This window comes from Rhinolophus hipposideros (assembly GCF_964194185.1).
Source record: "Rhinolophus hipposideros genome assembly, chromosome: 1".
Taxonomy (NCBI): domain Eukaryota; kingdom Metazoa; phylum Chordata; class Mammalia; order Chiroptera; family Rhinolophidae; genus Rhinolophus; species Rhinolophus hipposideros.
In genome coordinates, this window is record NC_138047.1 from 14963905 (window position 1) to 14981122 (window position 17218).

Below are 17218 nucleotides of genomic sequence, written 5' to 3' on the forward strand. Positions count from 1 at the left end.
AATAAGCATGAACAAGGATATCTGATTATTGCCACTAGCCTGGAAATGTTTAGCTTTCCATTGATTTCATTAAAGACATCCAAGCTTAATAGTAGTAAGCTTTTTTTTTCTAATTAGGGTTGTTAAACTTTTGGAATCGTCTGGAAATTCAACAAATATTTGTTGAGTTATGTAAAAAGGACTCCGGAGCATACAAAGATAAATAAAACAGGTGCTTGTCCTCAAGGAGCTTTAAACTTAGGAATTTCAGCACATCTGTGACTTACATGAAATTTTAATCCATGAAGAACACTCAACTAAATAACTGTTCAAAGCCAGGACAATTATGGACAATTATTAAGAGCAAAGAAATTTGGCAGTGCACATATTTCCGGAGTTATCCTACTCGCTAAGTAAAAGACTTTGCTGTGTACCTTGAAGAGTTCTCTTAAATAAAAACCTGTTTAAAACACTAACAAGAGTTCTCTCAAAAATTAAATCAGTGTCCTAGAACCACAAAGCATAGAAAAGGCAAAGAGATTCGTAAGGGTTAACGTCAATCATTTTCTTTGTGTATCAAACCACTCAGTCCACACAGCCAAGGGATGATGTGGTTCATCAAATGAAATGAAGGGGTGGGGGCAGTGCTCCGTACACTTCTGTGTAAAAAGAGTAAGTGTCTGTATGCAATGTTTGAGCTAACACGAAAGGTATGTTATGGACTTTGTGCAAAATATTCGTGGTAGACAAAGAAGAGGGAAGATAGCGTTTGCCTGTGGCTCTCACCCAGAGGAAAGCCAGTATTACCAACAGCACACACAACCTTACGCTCTTCTTTGTGTGGATGTTATCAGAAAGGGAGTGGGCATCTGGTCTTGACTTCTTTCTTTACCACCATCCTTATTTCTGATGTCAAGAAAAGCTTTCTAGTGGAGTGGCCATTGACAAAGAATTTCGGTTCAAGGTGGAGACGAGGGTACCTCGGGCTGGGATTAAGGAAAGGTCCCCTCTCTCGGGGGCTCAGGTGCCTGATCAGGGCGGCGCGCGCAGCAGTGTGCGCTCCCAGCTCCCCTATTGTTTGCATGGGGGCAGGGCCAAGCCGGGTAGCTGGCTTTTGAGCAGAGCTGAGGGTCCGGTCCTGGAAGACGAGCACCCAGGGTGGGGGCGAGAGATGTCAGCAAGGGCCACCCTCAGAGTTGTAAATGCTCGACCCCGGTACCGGCGGCGGCGGCGGCGGCGGCGACCGGTGCTGCAAATCGCCGTCGTGTGGTTGCTACTAGCAACCGAGCCTCCGCCGAGCGCGCAGCCCCGCAGCCCCTGGAAGGAAGGTGGCAAGGGAAAGCGGCTGAGGCGCCGTGGCCGCGCGGGCTCCGCCGCCCGCGGGCCTCTCACGCACGCCCGTGCCCTGCGGTCCCTTCCAGCCTTGACCGCAGTGGTGCCGCACGAAGGGCCAAAGGGCTCCCGGGTTGGGGGTGTCGCTGCCTCCGGAGCGCCACATTACTGGAGCCCTCCATGAATGCAACATGGCAGCTGGGGCTCGAAGACTGAGTTCATTCAGTCTGCGGAGGAAGCCAGGGTCGTGGACCCCGCAGAGCGCCCGCCGGCTCCTTTCCAGACCGAGAGCCCGCCCTGCTCCCCCCACCCCCGACTGGGAGCCCGGCAGCCGCTCGCGCGAACCCGCCTCACCCTCACCCCTCAGCCCTTTGTTCTGCATTCAGTGGGCACCTCACTCCTCCGGGGCTGTTCATGAATGCCCTCGAAGACTCAGCGATCGGGCTAGGACACCTAGCACTGCACAGAGCTGTCTAGCGTTCCTTGTCTCAGGAGGGCTCCGGGCAAAGCTGGGAGCGCGAGCGAGGGCTCCCCACGCGCCGCTCCCATTGGAGCCGCCTCTCGTCGGGGTGCCTCCTGCCGGCAAGGCCCAGGTCGCCGTTTCCCCGCCTCCCAGCTGAGAGGTGTGAGGCGGGAGACCCGGGCGGAGACGCGGGCGGGCGACGAGACAATGCCCAGCACGACCCCAAGGACAGGAGATTCTCCTCCCTGGGGAGAGGAAACCTGCGGACTCGGAGTCGCCCGAGCCTCGGAGAAACGGGGGGAAAAAATACCCCGTTAGGTCTGTGCTGGGCTCTATCGCGCGAGGCCGGTGTCGCCCCGAGGAAAGGTCTCCCCACCCGGGTCGAGGGGCGAGCCGAGCCGCGGAGCCTTCCACGGGGATTGTGGGAGGGGTTCACCGTTGGGGGTAGGGGGAACCTAAGGGGAAATTCACAGTTTTAAAAACGGCGGTGTACAAAGGATCATGCCACGTAGACAAGCCAGTTGTGACGTTCAGCGCAACGTGCTACTGAAATACCGAAATCCGCCACCAAATGGCGGCTCCTGCAGTCGGCTGCACTGATAAAGAGGACTCGCCCGGCGTCGCCCATTTTAGGCCGTTTTCACTTCTCCGCCGTTACCCCGACCCTCCTCCCCAAGTCGGTTTTTGGGTGCACGTGGGACTCGTGGGTCAGAGAGGCGTTTATACCAGGGGGATCAGGCAAGCGCGGGCTCTACAGGAAGCCAGCTGTGTCCCCGCAGCTTTCGGAAGCGACTCCCAGCCGTGGACCTCCCGTTCCTCTGCCCCGCCAGGGTCGTGAGGGCGCCGGGGTTGTGAGAGTGCCGCACCACCCAGGTTGGCTCTGCGCTGAGACCCATTGATAGGCCCCGCCTTCGGGTGCTGTCGCGCAGCCAACCCCTCCTGCACACTGTCACCCGGTCAAGTTTTCTCCGCAGGGGATTAGAGCCTGTTCTATCCATCAAACAAGCCCAACTGGAGGACCTTCTCCCATGGGCCTTTCCAGTCACTGCCCACGAAGCGCAGCCATCGGGAACCCTCAACATGGCAGTTTTATATTTTGTTATTTAGTTTACAATCTGTCCACCAAGGACACTTCGTTATTGAAGGAGAAAGGGCATAGGATTTGAGCGAGGCGATTATCTGGCATGGCCCATCAAGAATGAGGTTCTCGGGGCTTTGCAGGTGAAGCCGCTGCCTGCCCGGCAGGGGGTCGGTTTTCTGCGGGCGTTGAGCGCAAGGCCCGGGGGCCGGTCGCCCCCGCCTCGGCAGGAGGGCGGACCCGCTGGTGTCTCGCCGGGTGGAGGAGCCTTCGGCCAGAGGAGGGCCACCGTATGAGGCCACGCGCACCTCTCTGTTGCCGCCGATCGCCACAGGCTCCGACTTTGGAGAAACGATTTCGTTTCCCCGCCAGACAAGCCTCGCAGGGTCTGAGAATCTTGCTTTCAAATTTGGCGGGATGCGAAAGCACCGAGCGAGCGCCGCGCGAGGCGAGCGGCGCAGGCGCAAAATGGCCTCCTGATGCTCGGCCGCCCGGGCTCGCGCAGGGCCAGGCCGAACCCCCGCGGCGTGAAGGGTCGGATCACCGAGGTCTGAGCTGTGGCTCTTTTCACTCCTCGGAGAGCTGCTAGTTAAAAATAAGGACGGGGGGAAGGGCCCTTTCCTCCTAACGTGTCCTTTTGGAAGCCAGTGCTTTCTGGAAAGGAAGGTCACTTTCTCCAGGCGGGCATCCTGTGCTTTTTCCACCAGGCACCAGAACATAAAAAGCCTCTCTTTCTTTTTTTTTTTTGAAAGCCGTTGGTCTGGTTAGCCTCGGTCCCAGCCCCCCACCTTTCTCCACCCCCCCACTCCCCCCACTGCGGCTTTATCTTCCCAGCCGCGCAGTGAGCACCTGTCTTCGGCTTTGTCTTTCCCTCTTGGAGGTATTGAGACTTAAGACTCGTCCCTGGACAGACTTCTTTATCTCCAGTGACCTCTTTATCCATCGCGGTAATGTTTTCATTCCTTCCATCCCAATTTCGACGTGTTTCTCGAATACCCTGGTCCTTACAAGTCCTTCCCTCAACTTGGGTTCTAGCTAAGTTACGAGGACAGAGCGTTGGAGAGTGCCGAATCGATACTTAGAAATTACGTTCTCTGTGAAGTTTGGATATTGTGATGATATCCAACAGAGCAAAAAGTAGCATTTGTGTCGAAATGTAGGTGATTCTGAGGGAGCAACACCTGCTATTTTGGGGAGTTCCTTTGATAGTCTCTGGAAGGCATATTTTAAGACAAGAGTTAAAAGAATGGGAGTAATTTAACTCGTTCACTAAAAGTTTTTATTGAGTGCTTGTTATTTATTGAAGGGTTAAAAGAGACTTGGGGGTGAGTTTTCTACGTGCACTTGAACTTCTTCAGAAAACCCACAGGATCTTAGAGTAGCCCTTCCAGGGATAACTAACTTTTGATGCCGACGACTTGATGAAGACAAAAGTTGATAGTGAGGTCTTTATGAGACCTCTAGAAATTGCACACTAAGAAAAAGAAACTGGTGCAAATAAAGGAAATCCGTTTCAAGAACCAAAAGAAGAAAAGACGTTAAAAAAATTAACTGCGGAAACAGGAAACACTCTACTGTGTAAACATTTTCGGAGACTTTCATAATCAAAACTGGACGATCTTGAAAATCTACAGGCTCAAGGTCTTCGCGTGGTACTTCCCAAATCTGATTTACTGGGAGGCTCCAATAGGCGACTTTCTCTTCCTTGTAAAGGACCTGTCCATATGAATTCTGTGGTACCAGTTTAGTTGATGGTTTTATCTTGGAGTTAGAATTTTTTTTAGAGTGAATCACCTGTTGTACTGTTAATTTTATACTTGAAGAAACATCCTCAAATGAAATGACATTATCTAACCCAAGAGCCTTATTCTGGAACTGCGTTCTGTGCTTTTTGCGCCATTAAATGTCTTTAAAACCGTATGTTTTTTAAAATGTTCATTTTAAGTGTAATTTAGACCTTTGGTTTTGGATAAAATGTGAGTTAGACTGTATGGGGGAAGCACTAAACTAAATCAGAATTTCCAACTGTCATTCCAGCGGTAATGAAAAGAAAAAATATATATTTATCAAAACTTTAAAATATAAAGAAAAACGAGAAAAATAACACTTCCACCACCCCGATTCTGAGACTAGGTTCCCTATATAAATTGTTTCTAAAAGTAAAATCCCATCCCCTCAAAAGATTACCATAAGCTATTTAAAAAAAAACCAAACATACTCATATCTTGTTGGCCAGTGCTAGTAGGTTACATGGGTTCCTATTAAATTCCTATTAAGATTTCGTATCAAAATTTTATCTTGGTAGGCCTATAGGAGTGTAACAAAAAGACTTTCACAAATGAACTGAAACTCCAAATATTGGGAAGAGAGTAAGAAGAAAAGATGAAGAAAATCCCGTACCAGTTTACTCTGCCTGTTGCATACCTCCAGAGATCCCAACATTTGTACAAAACACGGTCGGATGCCGCAGCAAGCAAAACGTTGGTAAGTTGTCAACTGTAGGCAACTTTTTTTTTTCAACTTAGTCTAATTAACGGCCGGCAATTTTAAAAGCACAAAGTACTTGTAAAGTAGTATGCTAGTGTAAAGCCAAGACGGATCACTATTTACACAACAGCAACCAGCCTCATTCTTTCTGCATTTAAGCTAAAATCTGTGAAACCAATTTAGGCATTTTCTGTGGAGTATTTTGTTAGCACTAACTTTGCGTTATAGAATTCTAGAATACTTTTGAGAAGCAAAAGCCAAACTTAAAGCCAACTTTTCATGTACCCGACTTTTACTGCTAAGAGTTACAAAGTTAGCAGCTTTGATATGGATTTTTGGTTGGAATTTTTTTAAGTGGTAGTTTAGCAAAAGTTTTAAATCTTAATTGTCACAACTGTGATGGCTGGTTCTGGGAGAATGCGACACATTGTAGTCTTGCTTCTGTTTTATTAAGACAAATTTTAGCTGAAATAACCTTTAACGCTTAAGCAATTTTCAAATTGAGTAGGGAAAAACATCCTCTTTCAAATAAAATAAATGGACATGTTTTCAAGTATAAGTGTTAAGCCATAAATGCAAAGGTCCATCATAAAAAAGGTTGCGATGTAAAGTTTAAGTTCCATGTTGATCTTACAACTTGGCTTTGTGTTAAGTCAAATGACAGTCCACTAACATTTGAAGTTTTTAGCCTTTGAAAAATATTTTTTCTTTTTTTATACACATGACCATCCAAAGTAAAAATACCACTTGAAACTTCAATTAACAAACTCTTCTTTGTCTTAGATAACATCATGAAAAACTTGAGGCCTAGAAAAATGAGTTAAATTCACCAAAACTGGCAAACATGGGGAATTTTTACTTCAAAGATTAGAGAGTAAATAAACATACATCTTTCAATTGGGCTTTCAAGCAATCATACAACAAATCATATACTTCTTAGCAACATCACTACTTAAGACAGCAATGGATTCTCTTTAGCTTTTACCTGTTGTTATCCACAATAGGGTTTCTAAAACTTCTGCACATTGTGCTTTTCATATCAAATTTTTATTAAAATCTTAGCTATTTTCTAAATGAATATCCTTTTCATTGGATTTTTTCCCCAAATACAAATGAAATTTTACATCTATAATTAGAAACACAGTGGGACTGTACAAATTTAGGTCAAAATAAAAATATATGTATTTTGTGGTTTCATAAAACTTCATTTGCTGTATTTTTAAAGAAAGCAGAAGTAACAGCAATATATGTAAAAGTAATGATTTAATGACTATAAGCAAGACAAAGCAATAGAATTGTGCTTCTTTTGCAGACTGGGGACAATGAAATGTTTAGCTACAATTTTCCCATACAAACATGAAACAATATTCATATAGAATAAACACCCTCACAAATAACTGATGGGTGATAAACACACACCAAGTTCGACCAAAGCAAAACACAAACTGAAAGTTGTTGGGGTTATTCATATTTTAAATTCAACATGCTCACTCTATTTAAAAATTAATACCTATAGAAGCTCATAATAAATTGCTTCTATTTCCAGACATTAGGGAGACAGCATATGCCATTGTTTTAACTGTAAAAGCAAAATCTTAAATTTGATATTACTGCTATACCACATATTAAAATAACTTTAGATAAAATGCCTTCTTCCAGCAATTTGCTGGTTTACTTAAAAATTTGTTTTAGGATTATAGTGATGAATATGCATTTAAAAACACATTAATTTCATCATAAGCAACAGGAAATAAAGACACTATTTCCAAATTAAAAGGTTTTTTTTTACTGCAACAATATCTTTTAAAAGTAAACATGTATCACTAGAGAAAGTCAGTATCATGATTTGCCAATTGCTTCCAATGGAAAAAGACTTTAGAATTAGATATCCATATTAAAAATATTCTATGCCCATGAGGCTCAAACGTAGGGTATCTGCAAAGGTCGAACCAGTTGGGAGAATTTTAACAACCATTTCTGAATGCATGAAACACAATATTTTCTTTATAGTATTTATAAATATATCATACAATACTGTTTCCTGTTATGTCATATACCAATATGGCATTGTACAACAAGCATAATGCCATCTGATTCTTACAAAAGCGAATCATTTAAACAAGTCAGTAAAATAAACGGTAGTACCCGCTTTTAGACATACAGATTGTAAAACTGAAGTTTACTTTCCTTTGATCGGTTTTGCGTAGCAACAGAGAAGTAAAAATCAAATAGGAATCAAAATGGCTAAATATGCAAGAAATCGTTATTCACAGTGACATGGCTACATAGAATGTATTATTCTATGCATATTCTTTCTGTTTGTTGAATTTCCAGATAAAAAGCACTTGTTTTCTACAGGTTCACAAAACAGCTTAATAACAAGAACAATCAAGGAGAATGTAATGTAGGTGTTAGTTGAGATTAACAAACTATGGCCCAACGTTTATATCCACTGCAGAATATTTTCAAATCCAAACAGCGGTTACAGAAACCATTTCATACCTTTCCTAACACACAGAAAAAAAAATTCTTGCCTGCCTTTGCAGAAACCAATTCTTTATAGGAACAATCTTTCTTTTCAATTAACGTCCATATGAATATCACATCTAGTCCATCTTTTATAGCCAAATTTAATGTCACTACAAAAGAAAGCAAATTGGACGACAGTCACATGTATTAGCATCTATAAAGCTGTAATGGCATGAAGATAGCTATATAAATCAGGGGTTTAAAATTTTTTTCCTTAACAGTCTCAGGTATCAACCAGATGAAGTTGCTGATGACCCATTTACTGACGATTTTCGAGGTCTATTGGCAAAGGAAGATTGGTGGTTACCGCTGGGGCTGTTGCTGGTTCCATTCATAGTACTGGAAATGTGAGGAAACTGAGGATGAGGAGACTGAACTGGAGTGCTGGGGCTAGGCAAACAAGAAGAGGTGGAGGGAATACCTCCTGCTGGGCTGTTGGCCTTGTCACTCCCAGAGTCACTTTCCAGTTCTCCAGTATTTGTCAGTCCATCTCTCTGGTGACTGATCTTCATTCTTTTACAAGTAGGTCGAACTCTGTATTTCAAAGGAAGCGGACCATTCTACAAAGTTAAAAGGAAAAAAAATCAGCCTTAATTCTTTAAATGCAGTTCACCACAATAATCTGCAAGTATTAGACATGCTACTTACCCTTCTCCAGGTATAAATGTAGGCAATATCCATTAGTGTATAATAATCCTTTAAAGGTTCCTCTTCATACATAACATCAATCTATTGAAAAACAGTATTTCAATTATTAAGTATCACAAAGAACAAAGATAAATCTAGATTTTTTTGGCCATCTAAACATAATCCAAAAATGCTTTAAAAAACATCTTCTCCAAACATTTGGACAAAGAAAGAATCCCTCTTTAAACCTCAAATAAGGGGAAATATTTCCTGAAGTTATTAAGGGATTTATTTTCATAGCATAAAACAGAATTCATACTAAACATTTTGAGATATTTCAAGGTAAGTGCTAAATTAAATTTTAAAAATTTCTGTTGCATTTTGGGTTCAGAATCCAAAGGGAAAAAGTGACTGAATTTTTAAAAAATCTACATAAAATGCATGAAGACTATAAAATAGATACCTGGAAAGTATTAGGTATGTCCATTTTACTTCTGAGAAACTTTCTTAGGTGCATCACAGTCATTGCTGCTGGGCATCGTAAATATCTTTTATCATTCACCTAAGTACATTTAGAAAAGTAACTTTTTTATTTTTAACTTTCAGATTAAAAAAAGTTTAAATTAGATTGCCTGAATAGGTAAAAGGCATCCCCCAAACTGGGATGTGACTAAATTCTCAATTATACTATTTTTATAAATACTAAATGAACTGATTCCTGGTATAATAAAAAAAAAACTTTAAGTATATCAGCGCATTAAACATTAATTATTTAAAATATTTTATAAGAATAGTAATCATATATAAAATAAATTCTATATGTTAACTATCAGATATAGATCATTCTTAAACATCAAACATGACAATTTTCTTCTGACAGCATCATTTGACCCTGGAATATTCTAAAGAGTAACACACATAAAATTGAGAATCTAAACTATGTTTCATGTTTTTGTGACATGGAACCTACCTCCTCCTTAGATTTCTCCTTGTCTTTGTTTACTTTCCGATCCAATCTAAGAAACAGATAATTTATTAGTGGAACAATGTATCTAATAAACATATAAACATAATAAACACATTTCTTAAAGAATTTACCTGTTCTGGTCAAAGAATTCAATGGATAAACTTATTATCTCATCATCAGTTATAATTCTCTTATCTTCATCTGCAACTTCTCCTCTGTCTTCATTAGAGCCATTGGCAGCTATAAAGACATGTTGAAATTGAATTTTTAAAAATTAAATACTTAATTAAATAGTATATACATGTAGGAAAATAGAAGTGGTACTTGAGATTACATTCAATTTTAATAAGTTACTGAATAAGTATTCCCTCCAAATAAAATGTCCTCCCCCCTTCAAAGAGTTTACCATCAGCTGAAGGATGAGCTGCATAAAAATCCCTTCTTCTCTTCATTTCATCTAAAGGGAGTAAAAAAGACTTAAACATTTGGTATAGTGGGTAAAACCTATAAATACTTTTTAAAAATTCACTTTTTAAGCAAGTTACTCACTTTTGAAAAGTCCTGGAACTAATTTGTATACAATATCTTGAAGAGTTTTATCTGACCTGAAAAATAATAAATTAGAAAAGTAAACTATCAATTAAGATGACAAAAACTAAAAATATACATAAATTATAGAATCTGTTTTCTCGTTGCTATAAAATTTTATTTGATTGTGACACTGTCTATAACTAAGTCAATAACAATTATGAAAATAAAAGTTCTTTATGTAGTAGCATTCTTTTAAATCAGTAGAAAAATACTTTACTTATATTCACTAATAAATTATTCACATTTCACTGAGTCAAGTTACTAAATTAGCTAACATGAAAAAAAATAAAGAAAATGGAAGCACTTTAAACACATTTATTTGCCTGTCATGAAGTCAATAAAACAATGCAAAAATGGAGAACTGATTCAGTTTTTAAAAGATGGTTTTTAAAAATCTTAGAATCACTTGAATAGCACTGAACATTGTTTAAAAACTAGTTGTTATTAATGTGGCAAGAAATTAAAGGTTACCCACCGCAAAGCTCATACATTAGGTGGGGATTTGGTAAATTTTTGTAAAAAATAAACAGGGTAACTTTCACTAAATGATGCAATTCTAATAACAATTTCAAACAATGATTTTAAACATTTTTCTACCTTATATTCAGCAGTGGTCTGGTTTTGTGAACTTGGACATCACAGATGGGACAATACTTGCTGGTCTCCAGGTAACGTACAATACATGTTTTACAGACTAGAAGTAGAAACACATTTTGTAAGTTCAGAAATTATATGCTAAACATTAAAATTAGTCTCAGAAAAGAATAGCAAAATGATAAATGCCAAAAGACATTTCCTATTAAATAAACTAAATTAATGTCCTGAGAACACTTATACATTGCATACTTATATTTTACTAAATATGATTAAAAGTCACTAAATGCCTAAGAAGAAAATTATTCCATCATTTTGTACTAGCATTCTTAAGGACTGCAAATTGTTGGTTTTCCTATTTCAGGATGAAATAGTAAATATACGTGACACAAAAAGGTCTAAAACTTGTACTTACAGGAATGTAGACATTCTATTATGGTTGTGGCATCAATGAAGTACCCTCCACAAAGCACACACATTAGGTGGGGATTTAGCTCAGTGATCTTGATTCTGGTTGTTCGATGCATTTCTGCTTGAGAAAAGATTCTGCAAGACAGAAATATTGACTATAATTCACGCAAAGAGAATCAACATTATCTCCCATTCCTAGTAACTATACACTCTGAAATGCTGAGGAGCTCATAAAACTCATTTAACACTGTTAGCAGCTAGACTGTCCAAACGTTTTCTACAGAAGAAAACTTACTAATCAGACTTGAATCAATTCTACTGAAATGGTGAAAAAGGTTCCAACTAAAGTAACTTGTGGTCCTTCAGGTCATTCCAGCAGGGTGAAGAAAAGGTCTGAGGTGGGGGCTGGGAGCTAAGAATATTCGTGTCTCTTTCTCCCATTTGTCCTCCAGCCTTACAGCCCCACAGCTTCTGCAGACGCCACAGAGTCCCCGTAGATATTTACCAATCGCTAGAGCTTGTTCAGGATCGCCAAATTTATTGTAAAACTTTCTTATCGATCTTCAATTGAAAATCCCGGAGCTTGCCCTGATTTTCCAGGGGTTCCTGTTGTTTTAGGCGCTTCCAGCAACCAGAACCTGGCACGTTTTTACGCAATACAAAGGGAAAAAAAATTCTGCTCTATCTGCATCCCTGGCATTTCCGGAGCTGGGTGCTGGGGCCGCAAGAGAAACACCTCAAGTCGGCCTCGGGCTAGGGCCTGAGTGCACCGACGACCGGGACCGGGATGCGAGGGGCGGATCCGGCAGCGGCAGCGCCCGGGGCTCCGTCTCGCTCCGGATTCGGAACTGGCCTCTGTCGGGGTTTCCATAGCAACTTACACTTACACTTGGCATCCGGCCACCGCTACAACTCTGCACGGAGCGGGCCGAGCCCGGAGCTTCGGCGGGTGTGCGGGGCAGCCCGGCGGAGGTAGCAGCAGAGGAGGGCGCGGGGGAGGGGCCGGCACGGCGCGGGGGGGCGGGGCCGGCGCGGGGGCGGGGTGGGGTGCGGGCGATGCGGCGCAGGGGTGGGGCAACCCCACGAGGCCCACGGCGCTGGGGAGCTGGATCCCTGCCCGCGGCAGTCCGGCCAGCAGCCTGAGGGACCCGGGAGCTGGCGAGTGGTAAATGAAAATGCAACCCGCACTCCCGGCCATTACGGACACTATTGGGGGCCTCTCTCCACGTTGACTCCGTGCGAAGAGCTTTCAGATCTTGACTCTTTTGGTCTCCCCTGTTAGCAATCACTAGGTCAAAATTTTTACGAAGGGATCTTTTGAGAATTGCCAATTGTGCACTTAGCCCGAAACCGTCAGGCTCAAATTGCAGAGATGTTTATTGAACTGAACCTCTTTAAAGCTTTCTTCTCTAATATGAACTTCTCCTGTAGATTAGATAAGCGATACAAAGTTTTGGAAAGGCTGAAAACTGAAATCTGTTTTACAAGAAGACAAGGAGGGAGCAAAGCCCTGTGTTTCATTTGAGCTATGCTGGAGGCAAGAAAAACTACTTGAATCGGTTAAGATAGTGACAGTATGTAAAGAACCATGTGACCAGCTCATTCACAACACTAAATCAACACCTTGTCAACCCAGAGCAACGATAGGAGAGAAAAACAAATGTCATTTTCTCAGCCTAACCTCCATACAAACCCTCACACGATGAAATATATTCCCAACAGATATCATATGTTATAAAGACTCATGGTGGGGAACTGTCAGCAACAACAAACCAGCGGACAATCAGGGAAGTCAATTACTTCATGTAGTATTCTTGAAAAATACAATTCTTACCCCCATTTCATTCATTTCAGAACCTGAAATAAGACTAAGCTGCTAGATCTGTCTGAAGTACATTTTCAAAACTTGAGTAGAAATCTAGGAGCTTGTGAAACTTGAAGATGTATCAGGTTTTAATTCTTAGGAAATTTTAATGCACAAGAGGGAAATATCAATCAACATACCTCAATGACTGAAACTAAAAGCTTTAGAGTACTAAAAAACGGTGAGAAGAAAACAAAATCTCTTTCATCAAAGTGCCTACAGTGGCAACCAGAGACTTCAACCAGAAAACTTCATGTGTGACTCCTCAGTTATCTCTAGGTTACTTGTTTAGAAGAATATTGTCAACATATTGTCGATATAAATCTAAGTGGGGTTGCAGAGGAGTTGTGGGTGGTGCAGTGTTCCTAAAGAGTAGCAATATTTAAATCCACTGTACTTGATGATTAAAGACAAGCGTTCTTGATTCTTAAAAGTCTCCTTGTGACACCGCAGGACCTTTCCTAGAAAGATCGTTAACAAAGTGACACTTCTATCTGCCTGTGAAATCACATCACACTAACGCCACAGATCATGAAGTTTAGGTTAAGGGCTTCAATAAAAATTGCTGCCTTTACTTCTCTACCTTACAGGAAACCAACACCACCAGACAAACACAAATATGAGCACAGAGAACAATCAAACTTTAGTGAGGGATTATCTACTGTTTGGCTTTGAATATTTAAGTTACATATACTTCACCAAAATCCTTTCAAAATTCATCTTAAGCCTTAATTCACACAATTCCTAAACTCCTCTACCTCAGCTCAGAAGAATTTGGCCACAACCCTATTATCATTTACAATGCTAGTTAAGTACCACTTTGTTACTTATATAAAAATCAGTTCTTTGTCTTTTTATACCACTTGAAAGTACTGGCAGCTTAATGAAGACTTTGAAAATGTTTGACATGCTGATAAGGTTAAAGAAACATCTGCACCTCAGAAATGGAAACCTTCTAGGTTCCAACATAGTAACTGCCAGTTAGGCAAGCAAAAATGCACCAAATACTTAATAGTAAAAATACTCAATAGTTAAAACTTGCCATTACAGCGTACTCAGTTGAGTCTGTCAGTTTGGTTGGAGGCCTAACACCAGTAATGTCAAAATGAAGGAAAACAGAAAAAAGTTCTTATGTTAACAATCAGCTTGACTATTACAATCTAAGAAATGCAAATGAACTCCATAACCCCACTTGGGGCTCACAGCCTAATACAAGTATGGGTGAAGTAGGAGTTAATTTGGGTTCTAGGGAAAATTTTGCCTATTTGGGCATTTAATTCGCATCCAAGAACTTGGTAGTAGAGTATTAATGGATTTATCAAGTACAATGAAATGCTCAATTTTCTTACAAAAATGTGTATCTACCCGTGCACACACAGTTACTTTTATAATGGCTTTAAAGATATTGTTACTAGGTGTATAACTTGAACAGGTAGACTATTTCAAACACATTTGCACACTAAGGCAGAAGTATGGGAATGAACTCAAGTATTAATATCTATTATATATATATTTGCCCATAAAATTAATATCTACTATATATATATATATATATTTGCCCATAAAATCAACCTCTAAGGAGTCTGATTAATCTACTTAAAACTCAAATGTTAATACAATCTCATAAATTAGTATATACTGTTAACAATTTGCATCCTTAAGTTTCAAGTGTTTAATGTAGCTTATAATGTGTTTCCAAAACTTGGAGGTTAAGGTTCCTATGAAATATAGGTTGAACTACTCATAACATTTCAGGTAACACAAACCTACACTTGGACTTGGATAAATATGCCCAGAATTTTGCCTACTTTAAGGGGAGGGGTTAATGCATGCTTCTCTTTCAAATACTGAACCGTGACCACTAAGCCCACTAAATCCTTTCACTACAATTGGGAATGATCAAAGTTTCTCTACTTGTTTACTTCCAATTATTAACTGTAAATATCTGGGAAAAGATCATGCTATATCGCTGTCAAACCCAAAAGACTGCGTAAACACATTCAGGCAAGTTTTCAGTGCCTCTTTTCCAAGCATCTCTTTACCATATGACCTATCCTGACATTTAGCAAAATCTATAAAATGTAGCGGACTTAAGTCATGGTTCCCATAGTAGAGGTTGAGAGAAAAACTGTAGTGTCCAACAGGGAAAAAAAAAAGAAAAAGAGGAAAAAGAAGCTCGAAAGAAAGAAAGGAAACCTCCTGCAAGACTAACATCCAGTCACCATCATCACTCCAAAAAAAGCTCCAAATTTGAAATGCCCACTTCCCAGTGAGCACGTCCCAAGTGATGTTTAGATAACTTATTCAAGGCTACCAACAAATAACACCTTGAAACTTTACCATTTTAAACACAAATGCAGGAGACCTTGGAAACAACTGGGAACCGCCATCTTACAAGCCATCCAATTTCACACAAGTGTCCCTCCAACTTAAGTTAATAACATTTTTGTTTCGTCTCTCTCCAGTCTAACATCCACCTCGGCGGGACCGCTACCCCCCACGTAACCCGTCCCTATAAAATGGGGGAGTTCTCTGGCTGTTTAAACCCCTCCAAAGCCCTTTCTTCGGGAGAGGAGGGAAGCCACTTGACCCAAGCAGCTCCCGATTTCAGGAACCCGTCCCCGTTTCATCAAAATCTACCTCTCAACAAAGGGCGCCGTGGCCGCGAGAGCCGCAGAGGCTGCAAACACAAGTGTTCTTCTCGGGGGCCATGTGCGTCGCAAGGGTGTAGAGGGGCGCTGGGGGGAGAAAGGAACTAAAACGTGGGGCCGCGCGCGGCGCGTCCGGAGCTGAGCGGGCGGCGGCTGGAGCCGCGCCGAGCCGGGCTGGCGGCGGCGCGGCGCGGGCTGCGGGTCGGTCTCGGCGCCGCGGGAGTCGGCGGGCGGCGCGGGCGCGCGCTCGCGGGCGCGGGTGGCGCGCGGGGCCGGGCGGCGCGCGGGGCCGGCGGGTGGCGGCGGCGGGCGGCGGCGCGGGGCTCGGCGCCCACGCTGTCAGCGCCCTCCCGGCCGGCGGGGCGAGGCGCGGGGGGGCCGTTCCCCGTCCACCCGCGGCCGTCCCGAGCCCCGCGCGGCCCCCGCCGGCCCCCGGCCCCGGCCCGGGTGCGCCTCGCCTCCTACGTACCCAGAAAAAGCAGCTGGCGAGAGGCGATCGAAGCGGGCGGAAAAGACAATGAAAGTTAAAAGTCGTTCAGCAGAAAATGAATGTGAGCCAAGCGGCCATCTTGAAGCGAGCTGCAGACGCCGCTGTCAATGGGCAACGAGCGCAGCCGAGAGGAGCCGCGGCCGCTGCGCTCGGCTCATGCTGCCTCCCCAGCCCGGCCTCCTCCTCCTCCTTCGCCTCGGCCTCCTTCTCCGCCTCGGCCTCCTCCTCCTCCTCCTCGGCCTCCAACGCCTCCTCCTCCTGGGCCTCCTCCTCCTCCTCCTCGGCCGCCGCCTCCTCCCGCTCCGCACTCGGGGGAGGGAGCGCGCGGAGGGGGCGCGATCAGTATTATTCTGCGGGGCTGGGAGGTGTTTCTAATCCGGATCGGGGCTCCCTCGCCAACATCCCCATTGTCTCGCCCCGATCTCTGCCTTTAATACTACGATTATTTCATAGTTGCTGGGGGGGAGGAGGGAGGGTGGGGGGCGCCGTGTGTGTGCGTGCGAGAGGCTGGGGGAGGGGAGGAAGGATGAGAGGGGGGGAGGGGAGGGTGGAAAAAAATGCACCGCTGAAGGCAGAGTGGAAACTGACACCGGCTCCAAAATGGCTCAGTCTGCCCGCCCCCTCCCCCCGCAGCCCCCCCACTGGGTCACGTGCTCCCCTCATTCCTTAAGGGCGGCCTGGGAATTAGTGTCGGTGTAGTCGGGCCCGCGGCCGCCCCCTCCCCTCCGAGGAGCGCGACACGGCCCCCTCCCCCTCGCCCTGCGCGGGTGCAGCGGCGCTGGCGCGGCTGCAGAGACATTTCTCCACAATGCCACACGCGCCACCCTGCTCTCGGCGAGGGCGTCGCTTCGGCCCCGCACGCAGCTCAGCCCACCCCACCCCCCGTTATTTCTTTCTTTCTGCCGTCCGCCTCCGCCTGCGGCGCACACGTCCACGGGGCTCCCGCCAAGGAGAGCGGGCCACCGGTCACTGCCCCCCGCTCGGCCCTGCTGTCCCCATGGGCTGTGGCCCAGACTCTGGCGCCGCGGCGCAGAACCTGCGCCCGAGTTGGGCTCGCGGAAACAACAGCGCCCGCCCCTGCCTTCCCGCGGCCGCGCCGGCCCCCTACCCCGCCCGCCACAGCCGAGGCGGGGCGCGCGCGGGCAGCCGGTAGCT

General features: G+C 44.0%; 1 protein-coding gene across 6 annotated transcripts; it reads right to left on the reverse strand.

Annotated features, from left to right (window-relative positions):
- Nucleotides 1-5768: 5768 nt before the first annotated feature.
- BMI1 (BMI1 proto-oncogene, polycomb ring finger) lies at nt 5769-16528 on the reverse strand. Of its 6 annotated transcripts, none has more exons than XM_081061856.1 (10): nt 16043-16528; nt 11063-11193; nt 10651-10747; nt 10012-10067; nt 9869-9919; nt 9594-9702; nt 9466-9511; nt 8959-9057; nt 8517-8597; nt 5769-8428 (listed from the first exon to the last, which is right to left on the reverse strand). In XM_081061856.1, exons 2-10 carry the CDS (start codon nt 11172-11174, stop codon nt 8099-8101), a joined length of 981 nt encoding a protein of 326 aa, XP_080917982.1. In that variant the 5' UTR covers nt 11175-11193; nt 16043-16528; the 3' UTR covers nt 5769-8098. The 6 variants fall into 6 exon arrangements, with proteins under 6 accessions (XP_080917982.1, XP_080917984.1, XP_080917983.1 ...); XM_081061858.1 differs by lacking the exon at nt 16043-16528 and adding an exon at nt 15563-15822; XM_081061857.1 differs by lacking the exon at nt 16043-16528 and adding an exon at nt 11564-12451.
- Between the last annotated feature and the right edge of the window lie 690 nt (nt 16529-17218).

Coding starts and splice junctions, on each gene's coding strand:
- BMI1 (XM_081061855.1), bottom strand. CDS start 12,256: ATGGCCGGGAGTGCGGGTTGCATTTTCATTTACCACTCGCCAGCTCCC. Junction 11,194..11,945: donor GCGGTGGCCGGATGCCAAGT/GTAAGTGTAAGT, acceptor TCTGTCTTGCAG/AATCTTTTCTCAAGCAGAAA. Junction 8,429..8,516: donor ACATTTATACCTGGAGAAGG/GTAAGTAGCATG, acceptor TTAACTTTGTAG/AATGGTCCGCTTCCTTTGAA.